The sequence below is a fragment of the Meriones unguiculatus genome, chromosome 20 (assembly GCF_030254825.1).
Source record: "Meriones unguiculatus strain TT.TT164.6M chromosome 20, Bangor_MerUng_6.1, whole genome shotgun sequence".
NCBI classification, from domain to species: domain Eukaryota; kingdom Metazoa; phylum Chordata; class Mammalia; order Rodentia; family Muridae; genus Meriones; species Meriones unguiculatus.
Window position 1 is genome coordinate 63,520,698 of NC_083367.1, and position 21,440 is coordinate 63,542,137.

A 21,440-nucleotide genomic window follows, 5' to 3' on the forward strand; every position below is an offset into this window, starting at 1 on the left:
AACCAAAACAAAACACAGCCTTTTAAGCTGAGAGATATTCTAGGAGAGGCAGGGTATAGGATGGAGAGGTCGCCATTGGTCTAGCGGTTGGAAAATGCCTTTCTGAGCCCACACCTGCTGAAGCTTAATCATCTGAAGACCATCTGGGATATATCTGAAAGTTAACAACTTCAGCGTTCCTGCTCTGGGCAGGATAGAATGGGACAGGGGGCAGAGTCTTTGGAAAGGTTAGCTTCTCTCTTAAAGGTCCAGATTCTGGTGACTCACTTGTGATCCAAGTGACAGACACCAACCTTGAACCTGAGTTTAGACAAAAGGTCACTGCAGGAGCCAATGAAGCATGTTCCCGAGGCGCTTATAATCAGGGGTTTTCAACAGCTGGGCTTTGAGGAAGTCAGGAGTGACCCTTCAATTTTAAGTGCAGGACGAAAACAGAATACTCCAAGTCAATGCTTCAAACAACCAGCACATGCAAGCAGGCACACACGCCTCAGCCCAGGCGGAGCCCAGGCGGAGCCCAGGCGGAGAGGGTTGTGTGGAAGAGCTCAGAGCAACCGCTCGTTGCCGTGGGAACAAGTCGGCGCCTAGTTCACGCTGGTTAAGGCAACTAGGGAATGGATTGTATTTTACAAAATGTTCTGCATAAAATGGTTTTAAAAAGTGGTTTTTAAAAGGAAACGCTCTCACCGACTGTATGTGGAAAACCTAACGCCTCCAAACTTTCATTCAGATAGCTGGAGTACCCTGATCCTGATCCCCCACGGAGGAGCAACCAGTGCGCCCCACAATTTTACAGTTTGTTCCTAGTTGTCAGGGCTTGTTTGAAACTTTCAGTTTCCACAGTGCCAGCGGGAGGGAAGGCCAGGACGTTCTGTCCTCCTAGACTGGCTTTTGTATCTTTGTTTGGTTTGGGTTGCCACAGTTTAGAGAGAGGTTAGGCAGCTCTGACAGCTCGCTCGCTTTGGAAACCACCTTCCCGAGGGCCGAGTCGCGCCCTGCTACTTGGAGACCAAAGAGGAGCAGTAGGCGGGGTTTGGGCGGTGGGCGGGGCCACTGGTGGGCGGGGTAGGAGAGGCGGAGCCCTTACCGGGAGGGGCGGGACCCTAGAGCGTGGGCGGCTATTGGTAGTGGTCAGGGTCCTCGGCGCGGGGGCGGAGGAGCGGGCGGGGCACGAGCGCGCCTGCGCAGTCCTCTCCACTCGGTGGCGAAGGAGACGCGCTGGAGGAAAGATGGAAGACTTACAGGCCTCTGAGGAGGTAACCTCGGGCTGGGCCGTGGGAGGGTGGCGGCCGAGATGCCGGCGCGACGCGGCCCCGCCTGGGAAGACGCAGCTGCTTCTGCCCACGGCCACCCGGGCCGAGGTTGAGCGAGGTGGCGGTTCCCAGCGGGCCGCGCCGAGTCTTTCCCGCGTGGGCGGTGCCCGCGGGGCTCGTGGACTCGGTGGGGCTCACGGCGGGGGATGACATCACTCCGCCCTTTGGGCCCTGCTGCACACCGCAGCGGGGCCGGGGTTGGGAAGGGAGGGGTCCCGCGGCGGCATGCACGCTGCCCCGGGCGCGCAGGGCCGGCTCCGGGCCCCTGCAGCGGGGGTCTGCTGTCCAGGCTGCCCCTCCGCCAAGTACAGACACGCGAACACTACCTGCCTTTGTCTCGGTGCCGCACCTTGTCCTTCAGTGCGGCGCTCCCTCCCACCCAGGCCACAGAGACCCGGTACATTTCATCTCAGTTGACGATAGTAGAGAGATTGCTCATTCTTGTGGGGGAAGTATGCCTGCGACACTCGTCTTGATGCTATGTTGTCAAAATGGCCTTGCCTTCGTGCTGACAGGCATTTGGGAAACAGCTGAATGGATGTCCCAGTTATAAAAGAGTTGCTCATTTTTTTTTTCTTCCTGAATAATCTTTATTGAAACTCAATAAAGTCCCATGAATGACGCACTGTGTTAAAAAAAAAAAACCCTCACATTTCCTCTGTTGACATTTCTAAAGTGTAGTTTAAACTAGGAATATTCTGAGGGAAGAGTAAGACATTTACATTTATCGGAAGCTTTCAGTTTTGGTCTCATTTCTCAACACACTTCATGGCAGTCATCGTTCTGTGTTTGAATGCTGGTGGAAAGCGAGTGAATACTCTCAAGCCACAACTCTTACACAGCTAGTGAAGAGGATGCTTTGCATAGATAGTGAGCTGATGGATGGCTGAAAACTGGCTTTTATTGTAGCCACAGCCAGTCAGACGTTATAGAAAGGGAATGGTGGAGTGAAGAGAAAGCTCAGAAATTCCAGCTTGTTCACATGAACTGGCTGACTATGGCCTCTGTAAAGGGAAGTGTCTGGACAGGGTGATCTACGCTTTCCACAGGCTGTTGGCTGCAGGAGGATGGTTGCCCACCCTTGTTTACCCAACAGCCTTCTCAGCTGAGCCTTTCCTGCCCACCCCTAACTCCCCAGGTTCAGCTCATTTACCAGTCTTGTGGCAGCTGGCCCTGCCCACCGCCTTCACGACAATTTCTCCTCTGTTGTTTTCTTACTTTAACTGTACGGAAAGTTATGCAAGGACTTTGCTTTGTGGTTTGGGATCACTGTAGTCACTTAGGAAGATTCTTTCAGTTGACTAAGATACCACGTTTTCGCTAGTTCACTGCATTGGTTTTGTTTCCAACTGACTTCTTGTGGTTCTGACCAGTGAGATGGCTTTGGGTAGTCAATTTCTTGTTCCTCTCGAAGAGAAAGGGATATTACTCAATCCTAGAACGGGGCAGGGCCCACCGTGGTCAGCAGCCAAGAAAAATCTGCAACAAAACAGGACTGTCTTGCCTTTCTGCTGGGAAGGCAGAGGCCTTGGGCTGTGCTATCCAGGGCATGTCCAGTGCTCAGAACTTGGAATAGTTCATTTGTTTTCATGTAAAAAGCACACTGGCAGGCTAGTGCCTGGCTAATGTTTTCAGGACCCCACCACACCACTGAAATCCAGTATTATGTTAAAAGGAGACTAAGAAAACTACTTAGGGCAAGGCCTTGCTGGCTACCCACCAGTTAGCTGGTGCTTCATCCTCAAAGAGTACGGGTACGGGGCTAAGAAAATGAGGGACACACACCAGCCTTTTACGTGTTTAACGTCCTCATTAGTTTACCTCATGGAAGAGAATGCTCCACCTTTAAAGTGGGTTACTTACATTTCTTCAGCTACTTTGTGTGGAGGTTGAAGGACTCATGGTTAATGGTCCTGGTGGCCAGCTCAAGGGAAGGAGAGGGAGGATTCTAGTTTTACGTGAAGCTTGGGTTTTGTGCGGTGTGACACTCAGACAGCTCTGAGCAGTGCATTCCTCTGCACGGTCAACAGCCCAATTGCCAAGTCACGTTCATTATTGCCCGTTTATTGATGTTGTGGAGAAAAAGCTTTTAAGCCAAACTTACCGAAGTTTTCTTCCTTAACAGACTGCCTTTGTTGTTGATGAAGTGAGCAACATTGTGAAGGAGGTACGTGCTTTTCAAGCGTTGGATGGTCTGTGTCTCAGTTAGGGTCACTATTGCTGCAGTGAAACACCATGACCAAAGCAGCCTGAGGAGGAAAGGCTTTATTCAACTTACACTTCCACATCACGGTTCATCATCAAAGGAAGTCAGGACAGGAACTCAAGCAGGGCAGGAACCTGGAGGCAGGAGCTGATACAGAGACCGTGGAGGGGTGCTGCTTACTGGCTTGCTCCTCATGGCTTGCTCAACCTGGATTGGACCACCAGTCCAGGGATGGCACCACCCACAATGGACTGGGCCCTCCCCCATCAATTACTAATTGAAAAAGTACATTACAGCTGGATCTTGAGGCATTTTTTTTTCCCCCGAGACAAGGTTTTTCTGTGTAGCTGTCTTGGACTCTCTTTGTAGACCAGGCTGGCCTCAAATTCACAGAGATCCTGCCTCTGCCTCCCTGAGTGCTGGGATTAAGATGTGCACCACCACACATGGCTTAGAGGCATTTTCTTTTCTTTTTAAGAGGCATTTTCTTAATTGTGGTTCCCTCCTCTCAGACAATTTCACCTTGTGTCAAGTTAACCTAAAACTAACCAGCACAGAATGTATGAGAGAAAATGCTGTATAAATTAAGGTGGGAAAAATCTCAACAGCTGTTGAGCCTCTGTGTTTTGACATTTCAAACAGTTTTACTTTATATCTATGTAAAAATTACTTCCATATTATATAAATTATATATATATATATATATATATATATGGAATTAGGAAATCTGGGTGGCATTAGAAAGTGTGAAGGTAGATTCTGTAACCTTGTAGCATGAAGACTCATGACACACACATAAATGTGTCCAGTGTCTGATGAAGAGCAACTGAAGAAACAAATGTAACAGCTTCCTTAACTCAGGACCTGGTGATAGTTAGGTTCATTGATTTTTCTTGCATTCATAAATGTTATTGATAGCAATCATAGAACTTCTCTTAAACAGACAAAAGGAACTGTATCACCGTGACAGTGTCTGACACAAGCCTTGTTACAGAAGGAGGGGTTTATTTTGGCTCATGGTTGGGAGGGGGATAATCCGTCTTGGTGGTGGGAGTGTGCGGTGGCTGGTCACCATGCATCTTTGTGTCTGGGAGGAATTGCCTAGATTAGTTAACGAGGTGAGAAGACCCACCCAGGATGTGGGTGGCACCTTTCCTCGGGCTGGGGGTAGCCCAGCCTGAAGAGAGGAGAGGTGAGCTGAGCACCAGCTTTCATTGCCCTCTGCTTCCTGCCTGCAGACATCAGCTGCCTCAAGCCCCCGCTGCCATGACCTTCTCCCACCGTGGACTGGGGGCTAGGATAAACCCTTCTTCCCATAAGTTGCTTTTGTCAGGTCCCATTTGAGGGTCCTCAAAGTCATTTTGGATTGACTTCAGTGTAAGATTGCTGATGTCCACTGTGGACTTGTGTTAAAGAACCATACTCCACTTTGTGGGAAGTATCCAAAAACAAAGTCATTTTCTTTTTTATGTATATTGTTCAGCATGGGGTGTGATTTTTCTGGTGCTTTGCACGAAGTGTAAATTTGCCTTTTATTCTTTCTTCAATGCAGTGTTTCCTGTGGACTGGGGGAGGCGGAAAAGTGGTGCATTAAGCCAGAACTGGGAAAATAGAGTGGGTTTGTTAGGGATGAGTTTGCCTCCTGTTTTCGTGCATCTACTTAGTGGCAGTCACAGGCAGCAGGTGGTTGACAGTTCCAATAGCAGTCTTCAGGGGAGTGGGAGGCGACTCAGTGTTTATGCTCTGGCAGTCGGTTAGTTCTGGCCTCGAGCTGCTGTTTAAAAGTGTTAGGTAGTGGAATATGAGTGGGTCCAAAATTAGTTTTCTTCTCTCCCCGCAAACTGGATGTGATCGTGTTGGAGGGCTGCCCTTCCTCCTTTGACAGTCTGTATCGTACCTTGACTAAAGCCAACCCACTAGTTGCCAGGCCTCCCTATGCCCTCAGCCTAGAGTGGGCAGACATGGCAGAGGATGCGGGATAACTAGGCGCTGTGTCAGAGCCCCACGTCTGGAGGTGGAGGTCACAGGTTACCCCTTGGTGTAGGGTTTTTATCCCTCGAAAGCCCGGGTGCCGCACTCAGCCTGAGGCACCATGCACCGTTCCTTCACCACTGTGTGCAGAGAGGGCCCCTGGACCTTGTGTCTGAAAACAGGTTAGGCTGTAATAAAACCTTCATATTCTGGCTTCCGGCCGCTTAAAAGGGATGAAGGACGGAGCTGCTCAGCACCGCACTGGCATCTGGGAGAGGGGATGCTGGGAAAGACCCAGGGAGTCACTGCATCTTGCAGGGACAGGAGAGCAGGCTGTGCTCTGTAGAAGCCCAGCACTTAGGGGGAACGCCAGAAGCTTGAGCTCTGGGCTGTTCTTCAGTTATCTGGAAAGTGCGACATGGGAAGCCCATTAAGTGAGGGCTGAAAGCACTGGAAGACTGGATAGGTTGTATGTTGCCAGTTTACAAACATGCAGTAAACTGTCATCTAACATACCCATTAATTACATATTTTATGGTGGGTAAAAATGACCAGTATACCCTTAAGTAATGGGCAAAATAAAATATTTTTTAGCCTCTAGGGGAAGTGTTGCAGCAGGGCGAGGTGGTGTGTAATCCCAGAACTCAGGGAGGCAGAGGAAGGCGGATTGCTGTGAGTTCAAGGCCAGCCTGGTCTACAAAGCGGGTCCAGCACAGCCAAGGCTACACAGAGAAATTCTGTCTTAAAAAACAAACAACAAAAAAGTTGCTTATCTGTAGATACTGACAGCAGCGTGAACATTCAGTCCACTTGTTCAGTTAGAATGTTGAACACACTGACAGGCTCTACAGAACATAGATTTTCAGCCAGTGTGAACACAACTGAGATGCAGGGTAATGCGTTAGCAGAAGCCACACATGCTGAGGAGCCTGTGGTTACACATAGTTCTGCATCTTCCTAGAGTTCTGTCCTTAGGTCCCGGGGGGGGGGGGTCCCGGCCCTTTCCGGCGATTGGTGGGTGCGGTATCTGGGGTTCTCTGCGTGATGTCTTGTGCTCTTTACCTAGGCTATAGAGAGCGCCATCGGTGGCAATGCGTACCAGCACAGCAAAGTTAACCAGTGGACCACTAACGTTGTAGAACAGACTCTGAGCCAACTCACCAAGCTGGGGAAGCCATTCAAGTACATCGGTAATGGATTTCTTCTCGTGTATTTTGAGGTTCTGTAAATGCTGCTCTGAGGTGTGTCTGAAGAAAGCTCACTTAGCAATTGGGTGCCTAACCTCTGAGAGGGCTCTTTCCAGGACCAGGTCCCCTGTGCAGTGTGTGTACCCTGCACCCAACCTCCTTGTCAGGCTGTGCCAGTGTCGCAGGGCTTACGCTAAACAAGACATGTTTAAAACATGTTAAGATCAAGGAAATATGTAACTTTTCATAGTGAGAGAACAGGCTGCCTCTCAGTCTAGGGACACCCATGTCATCCACCTGCATTCAGAAGCGGGCAGAGGAAATGCGCGTTGCCGAGTTTCCTAACACAGGTTCATTTAATTTAAGTGACCTGCGTGATCATGCAGAAGAACGGAGCTGGGCTCCACACCGCGAGTTCCTGCTTCTGGGACAGCTCTACGGACGGTAGGCTTTCTGCCCTCTCACAAATGCTGTTACGCCCACTCTGTGCACGCTTGCCCATTTATTTGTGAGGTCACCCTGTGTGTCAGTGGCACGCTCTTCAGCGCTGGCACGGTGGGACCACATCTCCTGGCCTCCCCACTTCTCGTGCTGGTCTGTGTCCCCACAGGGAGCTGCACGGTCCGATGGGAGAACAAGACCATGTACTGCATCGTCAGTGCCTTCGGACTGTCCATCTGAGCTCGCCGGCCGGCAGCCTCCGCCTCAGCACCCAGTTCAGTCACCACCAGCTACGAATCAGACACACCTTCCTCCTCCTCCAGTGTGTTTTGTGGCACTCTCAAAATGTAGAGAAATAAACCAAATGACCCCACGGTCACAGGACCACACCGTGTCAGGCACACGAGCAGCCACCTGTCACCTGAGGCTGCCAGCGCCGCTTGTCTTAACTCTGTCTCTCTTCAAAGGTGCTAAAAAACCGACATCTGCTAGTGGGAACTTTCTCTACTTTCTGAAATGATTCAGAGACACTAATTTTCCATACTTGATACTTTTGTTAGAATAATAAATTATTCAAAATTAAAGTTTTTGTTCTTTGTAGTCTGCAGCATTACAGGAATCTGGTTACTGCCTTCAGAATTGGCTTGGGAAAAGGCAGGCTGCCTTTGCATGCTGACGTGAGCGTGCACCTGCACACTGGCTCAGTCTCAGGACGGTGCAAGGCCAGCTCTGTGGGTCATGCTTGAAGGCCCTGGGCCTGTTTCTTACTGTGATGGTAAAAACCTGGTAGCGCTGGCCAAACTGCAGAAGTCACAAACCTCAGGGGCAGGTACCAAGGAGCTTCCTCAGAGATGTAGAAAAATGGCAGATCCCATCAGTTTAGAGCTGTTTGGTTTTTAATTTACATTTATTTGTGTGAGAGTGAGTAAATACGTGTGCCACGACACACTTGTAGAGGTCAAAGGCAGCTTGTGGGAGCTGGTCCTCTTCTCCATCACTGGCCCCAGGAATGGAGCTCAGGTCATCACCAGGCTTGGCAGAAGCACCTCACTGGCCCCATCCGTTTAGTGTCTCTGCACTGGCTGGCTGGCACAGAGCAGGAAGCAAAACTTCATCCATGGGACAGGAGCCCTGACCAGGCTGCAACCCTTCATTTTTAGTTCCTGCTTTCTGGAAGTGAAAGTTGGCCGAGCCAGTAGTAAGTGCTACCTCATGCATGCTTGGCCCAGTGCTCTTACACTGCAGCTTCCCCCCCCTTGAGACAGGGTTTCTCTGTGTGGCCGTGGCTGTCCTGGACTCACTTTGTAGACCAGGCTGGCCTTGAACACACAGTGCTTTACCTGCCTCTGCCTCCCAGGGTGCTGGGATTAAAGGCATGCACCATCCTGCCTGGCCATACTGCAGCTTTCAATCGCATGTTCTTGAATTTTCAGTAGCAGCCACATGCTTACAAAACACTTGATTACTGTGTTCACAATTAATGCAGTTGCTTGGGTATAACAAAGGGCTCAGTTTATCCAGTTAATTTCAAGTCACTAGTTCGAAGGGACCCCAATGTCTAGGCTGTCTGTTGACTGCTCTGGGGTTCTTCTGTGGGCCACTATGTGTAAGACACTGTGACTGGCATGACCACTTGTTTGTTGTGCGCATGCATGTGTATATACAGGAGCGCACACTCATGCAGGCCTCTTCTGTGTGTGTCCGGTTCCAGCGTGTTTTCTGAGCCACCCCCTCTCCCTGAACCCGGAGCTCACTGTTTCAGCTACAGTGGCTGGCCACCAAGCCCCAGGACCACCTGTCTGCTCTTCCTGTCCAGCCCTGTGGTTACAGACACATGCCACTGCAGATCCAAATTCAGCTCCTCGTGCTCACGCAGCAAGCATTTTACCTGTTGGGCTGTCTCCCAGTGCCCCTGGCTGAAGAGCCTTGCTGTGCTCTCTGAGGAAAACTTTCTAAAGCACTCCTATAGAATCAACTAATGCATAAAGGTTAAAAGTTAGAAATATAGTAACATCGGTGCACAAGGGATATTGTCAGAATGAAGCTATTATGTTCGGGTGTGAAATGTCCCCTACAGGTGTCTGTGTCAAACACTGGCCGTCAGCTGCTCTGGGAACTTGGAGGTGGAGTCTGCTGAAGGAGACAGATGGCAGCAAGCATGCCTCTAGGGGTTAAGGGCCTCTGTCTTGCTCCAGCCCCTTCCTGTCATTCTGCTTTGCTTCCTGGCCACCAGGAGGTATCTTTGCCACACAATCTTGGCCCGGTGTTCTTCCTCATCACAGCCCTACAGTGGAGGGAGCTAGCTGAAGTACGGCTACCCTCCTGCGAGGTTTCCATCAGGTCTCTGTCACAGCAACAAAAAGTCTAATACGGAAACCATTCCCAAAACGTGAATTTTATTGAGTTTTCTGTCAATCAGCATTTACTCCTTGAGGGATCGCCCGGGCTTCATCCATAGTTCCAGTGTTCCTTCTGGACTTAGAGGCTAGTGTCTTTATTTGACAAATATTTATAGACATTTGGAAAAGGTAGTTTTTGGTAGCAGAAAAACCCCGCGTCACAGGATGGAGTCACACCTGCCCTGTGCTCCAGGATGTGTCCTAGCATGGTGTTACACCTAGCAGCACCCACAACACCAAGACAAACTGTTCAAGGTGTCAGACTAAATCAGTTTCCCTTTGGCCTGAAAAGAGGAGTTGTATACTCCCTTCCCTAGAAAAGAGAAAAAAATCTACTAAGGCAATGGATTTCTAAACCCTCAAGTCTAATCCACACCAGATCTCAGGTTTGTTCCTCACGGATGGACTTAGTTCCCCTTTCATGGGTGCTTGTGTTTTTCCTGTAAGGACTAGTAACCATATTTGAGCCTGTTTATTTAACTGCCTTCAGTGGCTCTGCACTTGAGGCTGGTGACATCTGTTTTTATAAACTGCCCATCTGTGGGTTGGCTTTACATATTTAAACTCTCCAGTCTGCACCTGTGGAAACCTTGTGAGCCTCACCTGTCACTTACGTATCCCTTTCTCTAGCCTTCCAAATGGGGCTTGAAGGCACCGAATCACTGCTACAGTGATCTGACAACAAATGAAGCAGACTTAATATCCACAGGGAGAACAGAGCTCTCTCCAGGAAAGTCAGGAGACATCTCATCTTCCAGGTTCCCCTAGATTGGACCAATATAAAAAAGATCCCAAAGACGGTATTCAAACCATTACCCTGAAAGAACTCGTCAGCTCTTTGAATATAAACTTAAGTTTATAAAACTTTAATTACCTCAGAGTAAAACAATCTCGTTGCTATCAAAATTTCTGGTGGAATTTAGTGTTTTAACCTAATACCTACAGCTTCCACCTACCCCCGAAGTCTCTAGATCTGTAAGCAAAGTTTTACACAGCATATAATACATGATGATCATGACAGAGGGAAATGTGAAAACACAATTTAATGACCACGCCCCCTTAAGTGCTTCTTCGTAATTCCTATTTCCAACAACAACAAAAATTCCCTTTAGTTTCCCGGACACTAGAATCAGTTTATAATTACACTACATGTTAGTTTTTTAAAGATCTGAAGTCTGTATCTAAAGTCTTAAAATATCTTACAATGGCTGATAAATAATAGTGTTCTAAAACATGGAGAACTTCTTACAATGATTAAACGTGTAAACTAGTGAACTTCTTGGAATCAGCAGGAAGTCAGTGTCCGAGAGATGGCAGCTGCAGCGATCCGTTAGACGTGCTGTAACAGAGCCTTCCGACGTCTGTGAGCAGACTCGGTGACCACAGCACTGCAAGTGTGAAAATCACGTAAGCCCGTCACCCTTGCAACAACAGTTCTCATTCAAATGTTCATATTTACAAGCTTTTTTTTTTAAACAATGCATATGGAATCATTTTAAAGTATGTAGCGTTTGAGAAGACAGGCGGGCAGAGGGAAGAGTCCCTGGGGTCCCGGCCCACCTGGGCAGTAGCCTGCAGCTCAGGGTGGAAATCTGAGTGGGTGCATAGATGAAGGTATTGAGGTGTTGCCGGAAGAGGGATCCACCCGTTCCTGGGCCTCTGGATTTGCCAAAACGGAGGCAGGCAGGATGGCTACCATCACCAGGGGTTCACAGAGACACTACGCGTGCGGAGACTCTGGAGTGTGACGGAAGGCAGCAGCACTCAGGACTTCCAATGCCGAATCTCACCAGGGCGGGCGACAGCCGATTCCCACAGAGCAACACTCCAAGGACAGAACAACCTTCAGGCAAATTCCTTAATCTGAAGGTGTCTCGAAAGGCATTCAAATGTTTTACTTTATCTTTATTTTAGTTCCAAATATTGAAACTGAAAATCTTTCTGGCAATAAAGCATTTCTAATATAGTAGTATTTCCTCTAACTTTCATAAAAATAGAGCTCTTTGGGGGTTTCACACTCAGCGGAGTTGCAGAAACTCTGGGAATGGGAAGGGCCACCCTGTTTCCCACCCTGAACATAGACCCTTCAAAAGCACCATGGCATAGGACCTCGCCCACAGGCTTGTCTTAGCTTCCTCCTTAGCTTCCCCCAGGCTGTCGACCTCCTTTGGACTCAACTTTGTCACCACTTCTGCTCCCAGGTAGTGCTGGACCTCAGCCTGGCCACCCGCCTTTGCTGAAGGCAGTCGGAGCCATTGTACCAGAGGCTTGGAAGTCAGCGCACTGAGCATTCCAGTGTCTGAGAGGATGGAGGCGGTCCACCTAGGCAGGCACCGGTCAGGCTTCCCTCTGAGGGTAGAGCTCTGAGGAGTGGTGCCGTGAAACAGAGGGAAGAGGCATCACATTGCCATGCTGGGACCTTGGTCATCAGGCTTCCCACAGACTCAATTGCTCTCAATTGCTTCTTCAAAGGAAAAAAATGTACATAATTTTTTTTTATTAAAAATGGGCAATTTCTCCTCATCATTGCAGACAGGCTCCGTCTGGCATCTCAGTGAGAGGAAATGCCTCAGAGCTCTCTGCCAGCCAGCCCCTCTTCTTCCGTAGTGGAGCTATGCTGACAGCAAACTCGCCCAACATTTCAATCCATTTGGTTTTTCTTTTAAAAATATGTAAACAAATAAGGAACAGGGAACCTTTGCTTACAGGAGGAGTCCAGACACACACATAGAAGAAAAGACCAGAGCACATCAGTAAGGAGGGCCTCTGGGCCCCTCGCTGTCCCATCTGCTGCCCAGGGCTCAGTCACTGTCCGACTCTTCCTTGTACTTGGCACGGATGGCCTGCCCGTTCTGCAGGGGCATTTCTTCATAGTCACTCCTGTTGTGAAAGAGGCCCGTGATACTGTGCCACCCTGGCAGCTCTTTTCTGTATGTGCATGTGTGTGGGGGCCAGAGGCTGACGTCCGGTGTCTTCCTCAACTGCTCATCAACTCAGTTTTGGGGACAGGGTCTCTCACAGAACCCGGAGCTCACTGGCTCAGGGCTGGTCAGTGAGCCCCGGGAACCCTTCTGGTCCTGCCTGCCTAATGCTGGGATTACGGGGGTGTGCACCGAGCAATGGATCTGGCTTGTGTTGGTTTATGATACACTGTAGGCCAGGCTGGCCTTGAACTCCTAAAGCTCCACTTGCCTCTGTCTCCTACGTGCCGGGATTACAGCCATGTACCATCACAGTTCAGAACCTGGCATTTTCCGTGGGTCCTCGGAATCTGATCTTGGGTCCTCATGCTGACACAATAGACTTCACTAAGTCACCTCTCCAACCACCACCTGGTAGCCTTGATGCCTCTTCGGCCTTCACGCTGACTGCTAGACTGAAAGAACTAACCTCCAGCCTCCTCTTAGGGTCTAGTCAACTGAAACGGTTCACTCTCCCCAACTTGACTTTCAGGACCCATTAGTTCAGACAGAATTGTTCTGCAGTCCCCTCACAGGGTGGGCATTCCAAAAAATGGAATGCCACTAGATCCATGTGAAGCACACAAAACAAAGCCATAACCCCCCCGACACTCCCATGTCTATGGAGATAGTCTCCAAGTGCCATTGGTTCAGCCAGAAGCGAGCCTGGCTGAATGCACATGGCGACAGTGACCTACCCGTAAATCACATCGTCGTCAGAGTCGTTCAGCATGGAAAATGCGGGGTTGTCTTTCAGCTGGGACTCTGAAAACCAACAAAAGTGTGCTTAATGACAGCATTATGTATTGCTAGCCCAGGCAGGAGGGGTCTGAAGGATCCCAGGCCCCAACCAAACTCGGCAGTAGCATTCTGTGAGACTGTGACACAGGTACATATTAGTGTTCTGTGTGCAGCTTCAGGATACCATTCTCTTGCCTTCTGCCTCTGGTCCTGCACCTTGGGAAAACCCGAGCCAACAGAAACTTCTGTTTCAACATCTGCAAAACAACCCAGCCCCCAGGTGGCTTACCGTACAGAGCATTCTTCGACGGGGAATACACAAAGGCCAGCGTGTAGAGGTAAAAGTTCAACAGGCCATAGAAAGACAGGAACTCAGCTGGTGCTGCTGGTCAAGGGACACACAAGCCTCTGCCTCCCGTTCCCCAGCAGCCCCTTCCAGGGTCCTAGACCAGCCTGGTGGGTCCACAACCCAGATGCTCGTATGCCTCAGTTCAAGCTCATGGCTAGGTGTCACAAGCCAAGCTTCCACCATAGTATTCCTGGGGTCTGACTGCACCTGAATGATGTTTAGAAGGTGCTGTCGGCATACAGGACTCCAGTCACCCCTGACTGGTCATTGGTGCTCTCTCTCTCTCTCTCTCTCTCTCTCTCTGCTAGAGGGAGCCAGCAGCTCAGCAGCTCAGGACCGCCTGGGATTCGGACCTGCAACTGTTTCACTCAGTCTCTCAGGCCTGCCCCACTCAGAACCGTCTAGTGATCTGTGATTAAACGTGGGCACTGGCTCAGCCCTGCTGTGTGTCAGCCTCCTGCCTAACAGGGAGGGCTAATGAAACTCACCCTTCTCAGGGCCAACAGGAAGGCCTGAGGCCTGTTGAGTAGGTCATAAAGGGCTGGCTGACTCCTCGAAGGTGTCCAAAGCTAAGGTGTTAACTATGAACTCAGGGCTCCTGAGGCCCGCTTCCCCAGGACAAGGATATAGTTCTGGTAGTGAGCTGACAGTTCCGCTACAAAGTTGTCTTGCAACACTTGTGCTCCAAACCTTAGATAGAGGATGACGATGCTGAAAGAGAAGGGGAACCACCTTGTGGAAATACAGAAGGCTCACCCCAGTAAGACTTAACAGGAAACTTCTACACCCACACCTATGTGGCCCCGCCCCCACAAGTCACTTTGGCTCCCAGGAGACACACAGCATCCGCCATGCAACCAAAAAGCAGCGTGGGTGCCCGCTGGACGGGTTAACTTTTAGGAACCTAAGAGCAAGTCCAAACAATCAGGATCTCTTAGAGCATATTCAGAGGGGAGGGACTCTGGATGCTGCCGGCTGCCCCGACACTAGCTTCTCCCTGATGCCTGCTAGCTGCTCACGAAGGGTCCTTAGCACCAAAAGGATCTGGAGGCCCAGACATCCCTCAGGTGTACTCTGCAAGATGTGCTTATCTGACGTGGGAGACTACACGTGCTCGGCAGGGTATGGAGTGAGAAGGGAAATGTCAGTTAATGTGCTCCACAAGCCTGGACATTTCTGATGGAACCTTTGTAACTAGGTCATTACAAAAATGTTAATTATGGTTATTAGAATGGGACTGTAATTGCTCAGTGATGACACCTTTATGTATTGTTGTTTGTATATTTTATGTACATGCGGGCAGGGTGCACACCTGTGTGTTGGCACAGAAGCCTGTGTCTTCTGTCACTCTCTGCCCATTCTTTTGAGTCATGATCTCTCCTTGAACCTGGGGCTCATATTCCCTGGAAGCCGTGTTGGCATAATGTTATTATGCACTGGGTAAAGTTTACCCTTGTTTATTCAAATGCTGATTTCTCTACCCCACTATCTGGTTTCAATCTGGGCATGGCATTGCAGGGCTTATTCTAAGTATTTCATGTCTGAGTTTGTAGAATTAACAAGCGCCCTGAATTAACTCCACACGAAGAGATGAGAGGGGGGATGGAAACACAGGGTTAACTAAATCATCAAGTGCCGGCTGCGCAGAGGCTCAGTGCTTCTCAGGCCAGCTCGAGGACCTGCTTCAGGTCCCGGCAGCCAGGTAAAGGCTGGGAGTGCTGGAGGGCATCTGTAAGCACTAGGAAATGGGGCTGGGAGGGCACAGAGACAGAGGCTGCTGGAGAGCCAACCTAACCTGCCAGGGAGCTCCGAGAGACAGCCCTGTCTCCAGAAAGGAGTGGGAGAGCTGGGCTGACCAGATGGCCCAACAGGTAAAGATGCTGCAGCCAAGCCTGCCAACCTCTGTACCGCACAGGGGAGGATGGGCAGAAAATCACTTCCTGCATCTTTTTGTTTGGACGCCTCGACACATGCACCACTCCAACACACATAATGCCTTAGTTAACATACAAAATAATGTGGAAAATGAAAGAGGAAGACACATGTCCACCCTCTGGCTCCAGACACATACATGCCTGAATACCCAAGCATCCCTACCCCACACATGCTTGCAAACCCAGACACACACACAATAAAGTCTTACCTAATAACAAGTACTATAAAGGTCAATGCGGTCAGAAACTTTAACCTGAGATCTGAAAAAGAAGGAGATGCTCCCATTAGCAAATTCTACCTCACCTCAGAGCTTGAAAGACAAACCAAACAACAAAGCCACCCTGGGCGGGTCTCTCTTGCATGCTCTATGCCTGTTCTCCCGTGGCTGTGGAAGACCACACACAGTGGGCCCAGTACTGTGGCTTGCCCTGGTCAAGGACAGTGTTCCTCAGGAGCCTCTCAGGTCCCCTGCGGCTCTCACGGCGCTGTGACACCAGGGACCACTGGCAGATCCTTTAAAGGTTTCTCACCAAACAGCTGGTCCTTCCTGAGGCTTCTGATGGCTTTCTAGGGCCAAAGGCTTCTGGGGTGTGGCCTCTGCTGCCCCATGCTTCCCAGAGTGGCACTCACCCACATAAGGCATGTGACGGAGCTCGGAGCATGCGCGCACTACCAAGAACAGGAGATATAAAATGTACACAGCGGCCACCACCATGAAGAAGACCTTCATGCCCTGGAATAAAGGTGGGTGAGGTTGACACTAGGCTTTGGAGTATGTGTCTTTTTGACACCCAACACGTGTGATTAGAGGGGACCAAGGGCCTCAGGTCACACCCACTGTCACAGCACCAGGAAGGGCTCTGCAAGCACGAACATCTCATATCAGCGTCACTCAAACTCGCATACCTGTGCTTTGCCTAGAACCTCAAGCCAGATCGTGCTGAGCAATTGGTGGAGGCAACTGATGTCTCTGCCTGGGGTGGGGCTTGACCTTTGTGTTACTGAGGCCAAAGGTCATGCTGACAGGACTTAGAGCTGGACCCAGCTGGTCCTCATACCAGCCTCTGACTGTACTTGGCCTTCGAGTTCCTGAGAAAGGAGGGGCTGAAAGAAAGGCTCGAAGACATCTAAGGTCTGGAAGCATTCCCTTTCAGTTTGAGGATGAAAAAAGCCCTTGCCTGAGGGCAGGAGGTCAGTGGCTCTGCTGAGGGCCAGGTCCCGATGATGTCTGCCTTTCTCCCTGGTCCTTCCTGCCTAGGAGGCTCTTCTGGGTAGGAGCTCCCTGTTCTCTCTGAAGCAGAGTCCCTCTCTCAGGGTCAAACCATTGAGGTTGGGACAGCAGGCCAGAGATCTGCTTCTGCTGTGGGAAAAACCTTCGGTCTAGTTCATTTCCCCATAACAGGGAGGGCAATTCCCAGTACTCTAGCAGTCTTTGATTTCTGCTGTGTCCTTCTGTAAAGAATGTGGGCTGTTCGCTGTCCTCACAGCTCCATCTCAGACAGCCTGGCTGGGAAGGGAAGGGCTGGCCAATGATTCAGGATGGAGCCTTGTCTGTGACCTTTGGCCAAGGGCTTTACATTCCTTGTGTGATGGGGGTGATTCCATCACTGCCCCACTTCACAGATGAAGACACAGGGGTCTCCAGTCACTGGTTGAGCCTGTAATGGCCTGGGCTGTGTCCCCTTGCCGTGTGGCCCCTGACCCTGTGGCCCTTCTTCCTGCCTCTGCCACAGAAATGATGAACATGGACAGACAAGCGTGAAGGAACTGCAGACTGGTCCACTGCACTAGTTCCTCTAAATCTTGGAGTTCCACTGACCACAGCCTCAGCTGACGTGTCCTAGGAAGTGGGTTAGGGCAGCTCTTCCCTCCTCCAAGAAAACCCTTGAAGCTCCTGCCCTGCCTACAGCAGCCTTCCCCCCCCCCCAGTACTGCCCCACTTTCTGAGCGAAGCTCCTCCCAGGGCACCCCACCCTAGGCTCCTCACCCCCAGAGTGGTCTCCCCAGACCCTAGACCAGCATTCTTCCCCAGGCCTGAGGTTCTCATGCCCGTGAGAACCTCGTGAGCCATCTCCCTGTCTAACGGCCTACTTTTTACAGTATCCAACTTCTCTCCCCAGATCTTCCACTTCTGACTTTCTGCATTCCTTTGTAAACAGCCACTGGGAACCTCGAGCTGACCCTGTGATTAAAGCTACAGACCCAACCACTTTGTTAGAGCTGATGAACAAGCCAGAAGGCTTCACATCAACTCTGCCTACCTGAAAGTTCCCGGTGTCAACCCGATACTGGTACATGGGATCATGTAATTCATTAACTCTAAAAGGATGATGGTAAAAATACAGATTAATTAGAAAGTTTACTTTATATTTCATGCTTTTCCTGACTTGGGTTTTGCTTTCATTTTGGTTTTTGCTTATAAATGTGTAACACCTGCTATCAGCATTGGAGGATTTTTTAAATAGCAACCCTGTATTTTAGCATAAAGTATCCACAGGAAGCCACGTACAGTGGTGCATGCCAGCTACACTCATCAGTATGGAGAAGGTGCAGGGTTTTTGTTTGTTTGTTTTGTTTTTTATCTCTTACATAGTTGAAGAGCTGTTTTTTAAAAAGATTTGCTTTTTATGTTTAATAATTTATTCATTTTCATTTCACGTGCATTGGTGTTTGCCTGCATGCATGTCTTTGTGAGGATATCAGGTCCCTTACAACTGGAGTTACAGCTGTGAACTGCCACGCGGGTGCCGGGAATTGAACCTGGGCCCCCTGGAGGAGCAATCAGTGTTCCTAACCACTGCACCATGTCTCCAGCTGCAGATTTAAGTTTTAAACTATGTGTATATATGTGTTTCTGTGGGTGTTATATGCACTCACAGGCGAGAGGGGATCCCCTACAGCTGGAGTTATAGGTGCTTGTGAGCCACCTGACATGGATCTGGGAACTTGGGTCCTCGGGAAGAGTAACACACCTAACAAAGCCATCTCTCCAGCTCCACAAGCATTTTTCTTTTCTTTCTTTTTGAGACAGGGTTTCTCTGTATAGCTCTGGCTGTCCTGGACTCACTTTGTAGACCAGGCTGGCCTCAAACTCACAAAGATCCGCCTGCCTTCGCCTCCTTGAGTGCTGGGATTAAAGGCGCACACCTCCACGCCTGGGTCCAGGAGCTATTTCAATAGTATACCCGGGCATGTGAGATAGATGAAGACAAAGCAAGCAAGCAAACACCGTTAATTAATTAACTTAAAAACTTGCATGGGCTTACACTTCAGAACTAGCACTGGGAGCTACGCTCACACACAAGTACGTGACACAGACAGTGTGAAGCCAGTGCCGCTGTAGCACGAAGTCAAGCATGAAAGCCACAGAACCCACACTGGGTCTGGGACTGAGTGCCATCTCGGGGGAGTTGGGCAGTGAAGCACTGCCCTGGCAGCAAGCTCTTTGAAGAAGGGGCAGGAGCCAGTACAGCTTGACGCTTAGCAAGAATCAGAAAGCCTCAAGATGTACAAGGGGACTGAGTGGCTCTGCTGGGAAGTCCTGGGTGCTGCCCTGGCAAACTGAGTCCTTTCTCACTAAAGAAGCCCACGACGACCCACACGCTGTCACTCTCCACTCAGCCTAGCAGACCTTTTCTGTACAGGCCACACAAGCCAAGCCCAATTCCCTGGACCCAGTTATCTGACTAGGCAGGAGCCAGGGCAGATGCTATGGTCTGGGTGAGATCAAGGGGCGAGCAGGTCCAGCCCCTCCCTGCTGCCAGCACTTTCCAGGGGTGACGGTGTCCTACCCCGCAGCATCACTCACGTCTGCCATATTCCCAGCGTGACAGAAGCCAGCCACAACAGTCCAACGATGAAGAATTTAGGCAAATAGAAAGTTAAGCATTTTCTTTCTCCCTAAAAGCAAACAGCAGGAAAAAAAGTAAGAAACACAGCAGTGAGTAGCCCTGGAGCACATGAGGCCCCAGACACTTCCTCACACCAGGTCTCTGCTGTGCAGTGTAGGCCCGGGGGTCTGTCTGTGTGCTTACCTGGACCCGTATCCCATGATACACGCATAGCCAGAAGAGCAGCAGGGCACACAGGAACAGGGACTGGAAGAAGTCATCCAGCATCCCCGGGAACCAGCTGTTCACCAGGAAGGAGAGCGGGAAGAATGGATCTGGAGGAGAGGAGACAGAACACTGACAAGAACGGAGCTGGCCGGCAACCAGCGCAGAGCCCCCGGCCTCTTCCCACCCCTGAGCGTGTTATGAGTTTTCTGCTGGTCAGAGCTGAAGGGCAGGTAGCAAACCAAAGGCGGTTTTGTTTTCTGAATGTTTGAACGCCACCGAGCAGATTGCAACAGCGATCCTAACAGAGAGCCATCTGCCCTGGTGTCAGCTCCTCCCGCAGCCTGAGAATTCCCGGCGCCGGAGCAAATGCTTTTTGGAATGGGGACAGAGGAAGAGGCAGCCGCACTGGCTCCTCGGCAGGCCCCTCGACTGCTGAGTCTGCAGCTCGTCCAAGCTCTCACTACTGCAGCCGCTGTCTCTTCAGGAGCCGAGCATCTGCCGTGGCCCTGTAACACGGTGCCTGGGGAGCAGGGAGCTGCAACATGCTCCTGCCGGGTTCCCCCGGACACTCCTGGCAAGTCTGGGACCAGGCCAGGAGTGATGGGGGGAAAGTCTGGAAAGGAACACGGCACCCACCATTGTAGAGCAGCAGCAGCGCCAGGAGAACGGCCATCCACTTCTGCTCGATGCCCCAGTCTCTCATGGAGAACTTCCGCAGGGAATGCACGAACAGGCACTGCAAAGCAAAGGGCCTGGTGACTGTGCTGCCCGGTGGGCCTGGCCCCACCAGGGAGGCACCAGGCAGGCTCCACTGGGCCAGTTCCTGGTTGAAATGACTAAGGACGTTCCGCCAGCTCTCAGTCCACCAGCCATCAGTGACAGGCAGGACAAAGATGTGTAGTTGCTGCATGGGGCCATGGGAGAGATGGGCCACACGCTGCTTTACGAGGCCATGAGTTCTCTGCAAACAGAACATGCTCACCACCTGCATTTCTGCTTGGCTGCTCCAGTCAGGTCTGCGCCCACGTGGAGGCTCACAGGCCTCCCAGAGCACCGGCACATCTGATGCCTGCAGGTCCCCTACCTAAGCCGGGAGCTGAAAGATACTAAGATCCCCAAGGGAAAGCCAAGAGGCAAGGGCATGCCACTCAGAGGCTTAACATGTTTTCAGACACCTCCGTAAGTGTGTAGAGCCTCTGGGAGAACCGCTTTAAACAGCTTTCAAACACTGCACAATGTGTTACATACAGGTCTGTTATTTTTTTTTTCACTGTCATCTAATATAAACTAACAACTTTTTGGGGTGCCTGAATTTCTGGCCTGTGGGCTGCTTACACACTTTGGGCTGTGACTGTCAATTTTTGGGCCCAAGGAGAATCCAGGTAGCCCTCAAAAAACATAGAGGATTTCCGAGAGGCCAGCTATGAGGCCAGTGGTCCACTTCATTTTCCATGGCCCTCAGCGTGGCACAGCTCCCCTACGCCTGATCCAAGGGCCTGGGCCCCCTTCCTACCACACTGCTCACACCGCCTTCACTGCATAGCTGTGTGCTGGTCTCCACTGTGGGTCTATAATATGACAAGGGAGCGTCAGGCATCAACTAGAGGCCATCCCCGCACACTGTGCACATTTAATACCACGCCCCCTGCCAGCTCGTTGGCGCACAACTGATGGCCAGCCACTACACAGCACACTGTCTCCAGCCTCTACGTCCCTGTCTTCACAGCTGGGCTTTCTCGGGTGCCCTTCTGTGCGTTAATATTCTCTCCAAAGTGAGTGTGGTGGTGGCACAAAGTTCAGCTCCCCAATGAGCCAAAAGCTTGTGTTTACAGAACTGTTTCTCTGCAAGCTTGTCCTTCAAGAGTCCAAGGCCCAAATGT

General features: G+C 50.6%; 2 protein-coding genes across 2 annotated transcripts in view; one reads left to right on the plus strand and one right to left on the minus strand.

Annotated features, from left to right (window-relative positions):
- Window positions 1–1,113: 1,113 nt before the first annotated feature.
- Window positions 1,114–7,702, plus strand: Dynlt1 (dynein light chain Tctex-type 1). Its single transcript, XM_021635698.2, has 5 exons — window positions 1,114–1,256; window positions 3,439–3,480; window positions 6,557–6,680; window positions 7,044–7,121; window positions 7,288–7,702. Exons 1-5 carry the CDS (start codon window positions 1,230–1,232, stop codon window positions 7,356–7,358), a joined length of 342 nt encoding a protein of 113 aa, XP_021491373.1. The 5' UTR covers window positions 1,114–1,229; the 3' UTR covers window positions 7,359–7,702.
- Window positions 7,703–9,497: 1,795 nt separating this feature from the next.
- Tmem181 (transmembrane protein 181) overlaps window positions 9,498–21,440 on the minus strand; it is a 43,866-nt gene continuing 31,923 nt past the window's right edge. Inside the window, exons 8-17 of the mRNA XM_021635703.2 lie at window positions 20,197–20,296; window positions 19,537–19,667; window positions 19,311–19,402; window positions 17,764–17,821; window positions 16,133–16,235; window positions 15,711–15,762; window positions 14,196–14,278; window positions 13,508–13,597; window positions 13,176–13,242; window positions 9,498–12,397 (exon numbers count right to left, since the gene is read on the minus strand). Coding sequence (XP_021491378.1) covers window positions 12,319–12,397; window positions 13,176–13,242; window positions 13,508–13,597; window positions 14,196–14,278; window positions 15,711–15,762; window positions 16,133–16,235; window positions 17,764–17,821; window positions 19,311–19,402; window positions 19,537–19,667; window positions 20,197–20,296 — 855 coding nt within the window. The 3' untranslated portion in view covers window positions 9,498–12,318. The remainder of the gene's footprint in view (window positions 12,398–13,175; window positions 13,243–13,507; window positions 13,598–14,195; window positions 14,279–15,710; window positions 15,763–16,132; window positions 16,236–17,763; window positions 17,822–19,310; window positions 19,403–19,536; window positions 19,668–20,196; window positions 20,297–21,440) is intronic.

What these genes read in the sequence shown, in the direction of transcription:
- Dynlt1 (XM_021635698.2), top strand. Translation starts at nt 1,230, where the DNA reads ATGGAAGACTTACAGGCCTCTGAGGAG. An exon ending in ACTTACAGGCCTCTGAGGAG is followed by an intron (nt 1,257 to 3,438) that starts GTAACCTCGGGC and finishes CTTCCTTAACAG; the next exon opens with ACTGCCTTTGTTGTTGATGA. An exon ending in GAAGCCATTCAAGTACATCG is followed by an intron (nt 6,681 to 7,043) that starts GTAATGGATTTC and finishes ATTTAATTTAAG; the next exon opens with TGACCTGCGTGATCATGCAG.